Source organism: Octopus bimaculoides, chromosome 6, assembly GCF_001194135.2.
Source record: "Octopus bimaculoides isolate UCB-OBI-ISO-001 chromosome 6, ASM119413v2, whole genome shotgun sequence".
Taxonomy (NCBI): Eukaryota; Metazoa; Mollusca; class Cephalopoda; order Octopoda; family Octopodidae; genus Octopus; species Octopus bimaculoides.
In genome coordinates this window covers 63,399,069-63,411,494 of record NC_068986.1, presented here as the reverse complement: position 1 = coordinate 63,411,494, position 12,426 = coordinate 63,399,069, and the positions used below count along the sequence as shown (strand labels likewise).

The window sequence follows — 12,426 nt, the reverse complement described above, 5'->3', positions numbered from 1 at the left end:
TATATATATATATATAATAATTAACATGGTATTTTCAATAGAAAAAAATATAAAAAGTAATGCAGGTGAAAAAGTAGAGATTTGATTGATCTGCTATTCTTCACGTATGTCAAGGTTTGCTACTAAGGATGTTATCAAAAAAAAAAAAAAATATTAAAAAAATATAATTAACAACTTGTCCAACAGCAAACAACACAATGGAAAATTCTAATATCTTTTGGTTAATTAAACAAGCCCCAAACTGTATAAATACGATATTTGATGGCATTAAAGATGCACAGGCATATTAGATGCACCACAATTTCAGCATTGCATATTCAGGCAAAAAATATATAATATTTAAAGTAAATTTGCATATGGAACCCAGAGTGATTAAAAAATGAAAATGAAATCTACTGGTTCTGCTGTGAGGAGCAGAAATATCTTAGGCTTTGCAGGATTACTCTGCATGACTTCAAATTCCACTGAGGTCGACTTTACCTTTCCTCCTTCAGGGTCGATAAAATAAGTACCATTTGAGCACTGGGGTTAATGTAATTGACTTACCCCCTCCCTCCAAAATGCTGGCCTCGTGACAAAATTTGAAACCATTATCATTAATCTGACTGACATCTTCCAATGGTGCCGTCCATTATTTTCTTTACTACTTATCTCATTGATTGCTTGATTACGACAATGCAGAGAGGCATCAATGTAATACTGATTCTTGGTATATTTTAGATAATGCTGTGACTAATAGTGTCTATTTTCTCTTTAGAAAGATAAGAAGCCAACACAACAAGAAGTCAAAAGGTTATGGTATTCCTACTCCTGCATGTATCGGTAAGTTATGTTCATCGTGTAGATACCAACTGTCTCATATGTAAAGCAGAACCTAACATATTAATATTTAAATGTTGCCTTACTTATAAAACAGATGGTATTTATAACCAGGTGGTGGTAGTTGTTTATCCCCAGGTCAGCCCAGGTTGAGCAGATGATCACAGGCATGCCAACCATGACTATACCATCATTTTTTTTATTCAGACATATAATCCAATGTCTAATCCACTTTTTTTAAAGACAGTAAGGTGTGATTTGAAGGAGATTTGGCCATTAATTTTAGAAGATTAAGTACTACATGTAAGATTCCTAGTTGGTCTGTTAAGAGTGATGTAAAATGAACTAGCAATAGTTGCCTTAGAGACGCAGAATTATAGCAGAGGTGTGATATAGAAACAGATAGACCAGTACACAAAAAAAAAAACTCAGTTACATGATTGTGTAACATATCTATTTTGATGGAATAACAAACATGCACCACAGTCAACTCTGGTAAATGAACAGAAGGATTCTTTCTATCAGGCCCTCTGACAAACAACCTCAATAACAAATGGCAGCAACCTCATTATCATGGCAGTCAGTTTTAATGAACATGTTGAGTAATGGCCTCTGTGGTGAACACAGAAGCTTTGGATAGAGCATAAGGAATGAGAATGGATCAAGACTCTTGAGATATGCGATACAAATGACCCTGACCATTGTTAAGTGAATCCTTTTCTGAATCACATAAATTTTACTTCTTATTCAGAAATAACTCAATAAGAATTTACTACATCATTGTGATGCTCACCTTACAATTTACTACACAAACATTGTTGTTTGATAGAATTGGTAGAGTGCCAGAGATGTCTTGTGTTATTTGGTCGCACCTCTACAATCTGAGTTCACTTCATACCAAGATTAACTTTGTGTTTCAAAATTCTAGCATTCACTAAAATAAGTATCAATTAAATACTGGAGCTGATACAATCGATTATATTTCTATTACAAATATTTTTTGGCCTGAGCCTATGTCTAAAATTCTCAGAATCATTTTATGGTCACATAGTGTCTTTCACATGTTTTATATTCTTAACATCACTTCATTCCTACCAATTAAAAAAACATCTTCCTTACTAGAATAAAATAATGAGATGCTGCAAGTGAAAGCTATCAACTGTCTCAATCAACCATGTGCAGAAATTTGCTACAGTATTTGTGGAGGAAAAAAGTTTTTTATTGTGTTAGTAAAACAAACAAAAATCTATATCAATGGTTATATGTAAGGGACACTAAAAATAGCAATGTGTTCCTGTAATTATAATCTTATCACAAAGGTGACAAATGAAAATAGAAAAGTTACCTGTTCACATAGGCTGAGTCGAGATTGTCTGATCAGTTTTCTTTCAGATTTACTTTCTGTTTTGGGACCAAACTTGCGGGGTATGAAATCTAGATTGCTTAATTGGTCAATGGCAGCAGTATGCAATGCTTGGAAGGATTCCAGAATGTTCTCTGGCATAGACATGAGAAAAGGCAACTATCCAAACAAGAAAGAAAGACAATTGCTTAAAGTTAAGTATTAATTAATTTTAACTTGAAAGAATTGCATTTTTAATGATCTTAATACTTTGATTTTCTCAATAAATAAATAAATAAAACACTGAAAATCAATAAATTTAGTGAAATAATATTATAAATAAAATTGATAAAGCAATTAACGATTCTTCATTAATGCATTTAATCAGTTAAAATGTTGAGACATAAATATTAATTTGAAAGATTATACAAATAAGAAATATGCTACCAATATACTTACTGTGAGCAGAGTATACATCTTTTTAACAATTTTATCATAAAAGTTGGCCTGAGTTATATTATAACTGCATATACATTCTTGGAATAACTCCTGAGACAGCTCATATAATCTTGGTAATTCATCTAAAAGTTGGGCATTCAAGGCTCTATAATCACATTGAGCTGCTTGGATTTCATTAGTCTAGTGGAAGAAAAAGAGAAAATAGTGGAAACTTTATTACTGGATCAAATAAATAAATATATAAATAAACAGCATATAATATGATAAATATTCAAAGAATTTACAAGTGACTTTCAGTATTATCAAGATCAAATACATGACTTTGTAGGAAGGTTTTAAAAAATAAACTAAAGAAATTTAAGATAAAATTTGTGATAAATCTAAAGAAATTTCAATTTTATCCCAAATAATTTTAATTTAGCTATTATTTAATCATAAATTATCTCATCACAAGATACAAATAGAATCAGTTACTTGACCTCTCCTATCTAGTGCTTTTGCTTTAATGAATAGTTATCTCTTATTGCCTGACAGGAAAGGAATTGAGAATTGTGACATTTATGTTTCTTCCAATGTTATTTTTTAAATAAAATAGCCAGGTAAACAGGATATTAGCATGCTAGCTCATGTGATAGTTCAAAACTTAAAGCATGTATTTTTGTTATGTTTCTGGAAAAGAAGTATAATTATATATTGCTCAAAAGCAAGCAGGATTTCTTGGAAAAATTACTAAAGATATATTAGCAACCTGTCCAGAAAAAGACCTTTCATTTGCTTAATATAATGGAAACAGCTATTGAGGACTGACCCTATGGATCCTTGTGATTCAGGAAAGTACTCTATTAACCCGTTAGCATTTAAACTGGCCATATCCAGCCCATATATTATACCAGTTTTATGTTCAAACTGACCTTCACACTTAACCTATGATGTTCTAAAAGCAAACAATCACATCATCAAAATCCATCAGCTATGATTAATTCAAAACAATGTGAATAAATATGCATTAAATTTAACAGAGTGATCTGAATGCTAAAGGGTTAACAAAGGTATAAGTGATGGTAAAATAATGTAGCTACAATTAAAATTTACTGCATTCACTATGATGCTCAATTCATAATTGATTATAATTATTGAACTATAATTACAAGAATAAAGCTAGTAACTTTAGTTAAGTTTGTATATCAAGGGTAGATGAGTACTTTGTAGCATTCTTCATTAGAGAGTAAAGTCAAAACACATCTCAGTCAAAAAAGCTACCTGTTCAGTGCTAGCAGAAACATTAAAAATAAATCTTTCTTCATGATGAAGACCTCTGCTTGAAACATCAATAATATGGCCTTCCTGGCAGCATACAGACTTAACACGCATCACTGCAAATATCCTTTGGCTATTACTATTTATAATTATTTTTAATCATAAATAGTCTTTTATCTTTTACTTGTTTTAGTCACTGGACTGCAGCCATGCTGGGGCAGTATCTTGAAAAGCTTACTTGAACAAATCAACCTCAGTACTTATTTAAGTTTGGTACTTAATCTATTGATTTTCTTTTGCTGAACTACTAAGTTAGAAGTTACATACATATATATATGATGGGCTTCCATAATATAGTAGAAAGCACTGGCTCAAGGTGCCACACAGTGGGATTGAACCCCAAACCACATGGCTGCAAAGTGAGCTTCTTAACCACACAGCTATGCTTGTGCCTATATATACAATATATCTAACAACTTAAAATATAACAATAACAATAAGTAGAAAAGAAAAAAAAAGAAAAGAAAAATCAGGTTGTGAAACAATTACCTTATCCAGTTTAGATTTCCGTGCTAAACTGTCATAATCTAATAGTTTATCAAAGCGTTTCTCAATCACTTTATTGGGGCCCAAAAACAGGGACAGTAACTGGTTGAGAGGCTGAAGTACCAACATATCTACTTGATTTCTCTACAAAAACATCAACAATAACATTATTTAGTGAGACCACTATAGTGGTTGCTGATTAGGAACTTCTCGTTTAGATGAAGTTACATTTACAACTTACATATAAAGGTGAAAGAATTAAAAGTTATACATTTAGAAAGATTACTTTCACCCACATATAGTGATTAAATTAATTAGAGAAACAAGAACGATTAATTAATTAATTCATTCCTTTATACACATTTCAATGGTACAACTTCAAAAACTAATTAAAAAAAATGTTTACCTTCTGAAGAAATTTTACTCACGAAACATGTATTAAAGAATGAAATAATTAAATCAATCTACCCTGTTTTGCTCTTGTTATTCAATCATTATGCATATTTTATGGTTATTATAGTCTATGTGCTTGCTACATACATAATCAAATGATTATAGGTATAGTAATACGAATACATTTTCCAGATGTATGCATAGCAGTGAATTAGAGTTATGGAGTTTTAAATATATAGTTATATGCTATGCCATGTACAGACATTACTAAAACAAATAATTATGCACACACATAATCCCACTAAATGTCTAGTCCGTTTTTACTCTCATAACCTCAGTTATTTATATTTATAATTAATCAAAACTAAAGTAATCAGAGTTTTAAAAAATGAGTCACAATAAATGTAATGTTAACAGTGTAAAATTGAGACGTACAAATTCTAAATAATACTGAGAACAGACCACCTTAGTGGCCTCTGCATAATACTTGAGTTCTTCAGGCTGAGACTCATTGTAAATGTTATCCAGTCCTGAACAGAGATTTTCCCAGCAGATCACATATTCCTGAATAACAAAATAAACCCACAAAATAGCTTATATAATGATGCAAAATACAAAACATTAATGATAATAATGATAGCAAAATAATTTTTAATCATTTACATGTCATATCATTTCCCCACTTCTATTAACACCTTAAATCTAGTAGAGTAGTTTACATTTCCCACTTTTCTATTGATGATGGTGGTGATGGTGGGTGGTGGGAGATAGTTTCAGTGATAAGTGTTCAGCTGTTCAATTTGTGAAATTAATGAGTCAATGAGTGAGTACTCCACAGACAGTCCCTAAATTTTCTAAATGCAATTCTCAGACAATCAGTATGACTATACATGATAAAGTGGACATTTGAATTACAAGTACCCTTCTCTCTCTCTCTCTCTCTCTCTCTCTCTCTGTGTGTGTGTGTGTGTGTGTGTGTGTGTGTGTGCGTGTGCGCGCGCGTGCGTGCGTGCGTGTGTGTGTGTGTGTCTCTCAAAGGTAAAAAACACAACAAACGGAAATCGTTAAAACATAAGCAGGTAAAGGACAATAGCACAACAATGGCAAACAGGACAAAACAAGATACACGGATCATTCGCAGCCAATTGCTTCTTCAGTTGGAGTCTGGGATGTCTATGTAGTTTTGCCCAATCCTCTCCGATACTACTAAAAACCAGTTGAGCCAAAGTCTTAGGCTGAAGGTATTAAGCCCTTGAGCAAGGCAAACGAATATACATGTACAAACACAAGGAAATAACAAACAGAAAGGGTCTTTCGACTATTGGATGAACATAACATAAGAAACAGAATTATACATATACAATGGACAAAAGCCTTTTGGCTATACAACAAAAATAAAACAAAACAGAGTCTTTCAACTATCAGACAGTGTAATAAGCTAGCGCAAGGAAAAAGGGAATGGAAAAATCTTAACTGAGTGGATGGCGAGACAGATATATATATATATATGACAAGCAAACTAGCTATCAAGAAAATCTCTAGAAGAGATGAAAGCTATATTCATACTGACGCCACCTAAATTTTAATCCAAGGAGGATACCCGCTTCAGCTGGTTATGCAGTGCACTCTACACTTAATATATATTGCAAGCGAGGAGTGAACTCCCTACAGTTTTAGCCCTGAGACTATCAGACTGTATGGTTTTGACCTTCTTATGGTCATCCTTGGTGATGGATACTTGTCCACTACACATAGCAGTAATTCACTCCAGCTTGCAATATATAAAAATGTAAGTGACACATTGTTACTGAGCTTGCAACTAGCAAATTAGCTTGTTAAGAAAATCTCTATGAGAGATGAAAGCAGCTAGTTTGATTGTTGCAAGATCAGCGATGGTGTGTCACTTTTCTATATATTGTGAGCTGGAGTGAATTACTGCTATGTCTAGCAGATGAGTATCCAGCAGTGAGGATGACCATAAGAAGTTCAAAACTGTATGGTCTGGTGGCCTCAGGGCTAAAATAGTAGAGAGTTCTCTCCCAGTTTGCAATATATATCAAGTGCAGAGTGCACCGCATAACCAGCTGGAGGCGCTATCCTCTTGGAGTTAAAATAGCAGTATCGTCAGTTCCTAGAGAACACCTGTGTTACACTCAGAAATATATATGTATTGAGAAAGAGTGAGAGAGAGAAACAGACACACACAAACAGAACAACTGATTTCCATTACTGGCCTAGTACTTCATTGATCCTAAGTGGTAAAGCTGGCCCCTTTGGGATTGGAACTCAGAGCAAAAAGACCAAGAATGAACATCTTAAGTATTCTGTTTGACAGTCTAATACCTCTGACAATTTTGTACCATTGTTCAATACAAAATGTAAGTTGAAAGATGAAATTCAGTAAAGTTTAGGGATTGCATTCATGAAAATTTTTTTATTCTCTTCCCATCATCTGCATTAATCTCCACTGTAAAATGTAAATTGAAGGTTCAAATTTAGTTAAAACTAAATATGGCACAATAGATATTAGTCAATATGGCATGAAAATGCAATTGATATGGCATAAGGAATACAGCTGATAAAAGAAATAAGGTGAGATGTCTGACTTCTTTATAATATTCGTTGAGTCATTACCCAAAAGATTAAAATATGAAATACTTACATCTAATTGTTTTAAGTAGGCTTCTATATCACGAAGGAAAACCTTTATTACTTTTTCAATGCTGCGAAATTGAAATTCAATTTTTTCAAACTGTTCGTCTTTGGTCTGGAGAAGATGAAAATAAACAAGAAACACATATTGGAATGACAAAAGTTATTTCCCTTCTGTTTTAAATCTGGACAAATGCTCACCTGTCGAACTTGAATTATTGCAATATTTAATTTATTTTTAAAAATTCTGTCAGACTACTTTTCATTATAGTATGGCAGGTAAAATAAAAACTAGCCTTGTATCCTTTCTGTCTTGGCTTTCATTTTTCAACTCCCTCAGTTTTGTTCCAATTGATGTATTGATATAGTTTTGTATGCTAATAATGGAAATGAAATTCGTTTTTGCCATAAATTCATAATTTTAAAATTTCAAAAAGTGAAATCAAACAGAAAAGATCCTGAGCCATTAATAGGACTGACAGTTCAACTGGTTATACTTATCTTGACAAATGATCTCTTTTACATATTAACATGAAAGCCACTAATTTTGGTGTGTCCCAGGCTTTGGTTATGTCTCTCAAATTCCTCTCCCAATATATTGAACCTTACTGATGTAAACTCTAACAAATGAAATGATACCACCCTTCACTCATCCTTATCCTTCCCCACACAGTTTGATTTGTTTTCATGAGACCTTAAAAACTTCCTTCACTGGCTCATTTTCAACAGCTCATAGATTAAATGACTACACATATCAAGAAAATAAACCTTGTAACCTTACAATCTTCTTGTGACACCCTTAAAGTTGCTAGGTCTCATAATCTTTGCTCTTTCATAGAGATCACACAACTATAACTATAATATTACCAAAAACAAAGCAGATCTTGTTTGCAGTTCCAGAATATATTTAAATTTTTGTCGTTGTTGATTATTCACTATGAGTATGTACAACTTAATTCAAAATTTGCAATGGTAATACTGTTGTGATACTAGCATCATATTATAAATACAAATGATAAAGTAATGGTAATTTTTTCATTTATTCATTCCTGAAGTTACTTCTCATTCAAATATAGATCTAAAACAAGTCATCTCACTCTGTTTGACATTAACAAATTAGACTATATTGATAGCACTGACTGGTTGACAAATTATCTGCGAAATAAGTGAGGTATTTGGGGAAATAAAATAATAGAGTTGGAAAAATAGGAGTTAATTTAAAACAAGGGTGGAAAAATAGGAGTTAATTTAAAACAAGGAAATGGCAGGTACTTGTTAGAATAATTGGTAACGTGGCTGTCTAGAAAGCAATAGATATGTGGTTCACATCTCTTTAGGACATTGTTGAACTATTTCCTATCTCAAAATATATCATTGACATTAAAATCTCAGCTGTTAATTATCCTAGATTGAATACAGAAAAATGCTGCCATGATTAAAGACTCATTTACAAACGCAGAAACCAACAAGTGAGTCTCTACATGGTCATTTGATCTACTAGAAAAAGCAGCCAAGTTTCTCCCAAATCACACCCAACTATCTGGGATGGGATAGGGACATGTTAGATATAGTCCTCAGTTACCTGCACATAAGAGAAAGATGGAATGGGTATAGCTGGAATGCTTTGATTATATATCTGCTTCAAAAGGGATGGTCATGAGCTAAACAACCACCACCACTAGTACCATACCTCATGATTCTTCCCACTGCCTCTTCTACAGATATTACAATTTCTGCAAGCTCCACATTATCTCCATCCAAGTTGACCTGGAATATTTGTCTCATTTTATTCATACTTTGTCTCACTCCTCTAAACACTTGGCAAATCTTTGCTCCCTTAAATTGCTGCACCCAATAATTCATTCCCTTACACAAAAACATTGTTTAACTGTGATACAATAAAAATATGATCAAATTTATTCCAGCCATGACCATGCCTTTTCCTACAGAGCATTTATTGTGACATTATCCATGTGCCTGTTTTCCTCAAAATGGTAAGATGTGATTTGAGGAGTATTTGGCTGGTATTTCAAGCAAATCAAGTGACCATGTAGGCTCACAAAAAAAGAAAAGCCATTTCTTCCTTTTTATCAGCTAAAAGGTCAATTTCACTGAGGGGTGGAATATAGGTAGCTTGATTGATCTAGTTATAGTACTGGTACTAAGTTTTGACTCTGAAAGCTATGGAAGCATTTCAAATACTGTGTCTGCTAACTCACACTTTTAATCTGATGATGATGATGGCAATGGTAATAGGATTTCTTAGACTGGCACAAGGCACACATTTTGGAAGAGTGATATTGTCAATTAAATTGACTGGTATATATTTAATTAACCCTGGAAATGTGTAAAGTAAATTAAGCACCAACAAAATTTGAACATAGAATATTGAAAGATAAAACAAAATACTACATGTCATTTAAACTGTTGCTCTACTGATTTTGTGATCGACTTCCTTTATAACAATAATAATCTCTAATAAAGACATGAGGACATTCATTTAGAGGGATGGTTTGGTTGATTAAATTGATGCCATAACTTGAATGATGTTTTATTTTATCAATCTTCAAGGATGAAAGCAAAGATGAATTCAATGGAATTTGAAGTCAGATATGAAGAACTGTAACTAAAAACAAGGCGTTTTGTTTGCCACATGAATAATTCTACCAATCTAAATGATTTCTAATTTTGGACATAAACCTGAACATTTTTTTTGCAGTGAGAGCAAAAGTTGATTATATTGATCTCAGTATTTGATTAAAGCTTTCTTTCATCAACCTGGGGTCAGTAGAATGAAGTCAATACCTATTGTATTTAAATAACTAATTACCACAGAGTGTTTTTTCTGCTGTTCTATCAATTTGGTCAATCTACCACCCTACATAACAATAGCAATAATATCCTTGTTTACAGAATAAATCTTTAACAGAGTAGGTTATAATAAATCTGACTTACTTGAAGACTAATGCCAAGATTGCTTGATAGTCGCCCTTTCATGCGTGTGGATTTCTTTTTTATAGAATGTAGACTGAGTTTTGCAATTTTCTCACTAAATGTTTCATCGCTATCTTTTTTATATTTAAAAACTGGAAACAAAAGAGACAGGCGTTCATAAACAAAACAGATTGATAACCATCACTATAAAATATCAATATTTTGTTGTTCATTTATGATCAAATCAATGATAACAATCCGAGAGCATTGGAGATGTAGTGATGTAAGGAAATTGTCAGAGTTCAGATCATAGGTGTAAGACAAATCTCTGATATTTTAAGGTATAAAACATTATCAAAAATAAAACAAAAGTGAATGTAACAATTTATTTGTGTGGTATCACGATTTTTCCATGATGTAATTGTATACATGTATGCGCTTGTGCATACATTAATCTAAAAAATTGTAGTGAATTGCTGGAAATCCATTACAATAAATGAATTAAAAAAAAACATCATATAAAGGGAGGTAATAGGAAAAAATTATGACCTTGTAACACTATAACTTTAAGACATTTATAAATAAAGTAAAACGTAGCGAAGGGAGGCAACATTTAATTGATAAAAATTCTAGTTATCTCCCAGAACAGTACAGAAGAGATAAATGCGGACTTGTGTCGGCATCCGTGCAGGTGTGTGTGTGTGTGTGTGTGTGTGTGTGTGTGTGTGTGTGTGTGTGTGTGTGTGTGTGAGAGTGAGAGAGAGAGAGAGAGAGAGTAGTCGCTGCTGTGTATGTGTAGTATGCGCTTGAATGTGAGTGTGTGTATTATTGCTCGAAGATACATTACCTAAATCTTTTCTTCTTTTATATTCATTGATCGATTTAGCAACATCTGTCATGGAATCAATAGCTACTTGAATTTCTTTCTTGTCAGGATGGTCATCATCAGTAGTCTGAGAAAGAGGAAGAAGTCAAGGTGGAAGATCAATCAATTTTACACACACACACACACACACAACCCTACACTACACAAGAGGAACCATTCAGGCTGACATTCATAAATATTATGTAAACCTCAGAATCCAGGAGAAATTGTAGTATGATCTGCATCAACAATAATAAAATCAAATTTAAGAGTTTGGTTAAGTTTGTATGCTGCTGTGAGGAGAAATTTCACAATTCAGAACTGATGCTTCCCTTGAGAGAAATTTTTCTTTTTGTTGAAAATATTTTTTCCTCTAAGATGAAGAACTGGTCCAGGAATATCAGATTTATCTTCTACCATTGGCATATGATCTTATCCAATATCATGATCTTCATCTTAATAAATACGAAAATTAGTGAAAACAAAAAGATTTATGATCAAACTGCTTATAAGCCTACAACTTCTTTACACATATTTGATACCCTTAATTTTGGTGTGCTTATCATTCTGTGCTATTTTTGTAAATGTTTAAGTAACAGTAAAAAAAAAGGTGCAGTTTCACAGACAATATTCTACAATTCAAATGATACATTGGTGTATGGATAATGTTTGGAAAGATGCTGTGTGTTAGAGGTTATGTACAATGCTTTGCAGAGGTGTGCAATATAGTGCACATTAAGGAAAGTGGGAAAATACATAGACATCAGAGAACATCTGCCTATGACAACAAACAGAACAGTATCTACAACAACACTGAAAGTCACAGATCAACAAATTCCAGTACCAAGCAGGCATGTTGCAATAAAGATAATGTCAAGAGCAGCAAGAGGAATAGCAGTAGGAAAGAAAACAAAAGCTAATGTAAGAAAGAGAGAGAGAAAAAGACACATTAACAGAAACACTGGCTCTAAGCTAATTTACTCTTAAATGAAAAACATTTAAAGAAACTGTATTGAGACCAGATTTCCCTTTTAAACTCACAAGACAAGAAAATAGCTTTCACATCACAATAACAACCTTAAATGCATATCAAAAAATGTGTTCCCTTCAATGATAAAAACAAAGAGTACAAAACTGCCTGGTCAGTTGTGTGTGCTTA

General features: G+C 32.8%; 1 protein-coding gene across 4 annotated transcripts in view; it reads right to left on the bottom strand.

The window, feature by feature from the left end:
• LOC106882709 (dynamin-binding protein) overlaps positions 1 to 12,426 on the bottom strand; it is a 331,344-nt gene that overhangs the window by 27,672 nt on the left and 291,246 nt on the right. For all 4 annotated transcript variants that reach the window (XM_052968787.1, XM_052968786.1, XM_052968784.1 and 1 more), the window contains 7 exons: positions 11,250 to 11,355; positions 10,424 to 10,554; positions 7,479 to 7,583; positions 5,252 to 5,380; positions 4,427 to 4,567; positions 2,621 to 2,800; positions 2,165 to 2,341 (listed from right to left, as the gene is read on the bottom strand). In XM_052968787.1, the coding sequence (XP_052824747.1) occupies positions 2,165 to 2,341; positions 2,621 to 2,800; positions 4,427 to 4,567; positions 5,252 to 5,380; positions 7,479 to 7,583; positions 10,424 to 10,554; positions 11,250 to 11,355 (969 nt within the window). The remainder of the gene's footprint in view (positions 1 to 2,164; positions 2,342 to 2,620; positions 2,801 to 4,426; positions 4,568 to 5,251; positions 5,381 to 7,478; positions 7,584 to 10,423; positions 10,555 to 11,249; positions 11,356 to 12,426) is intronic.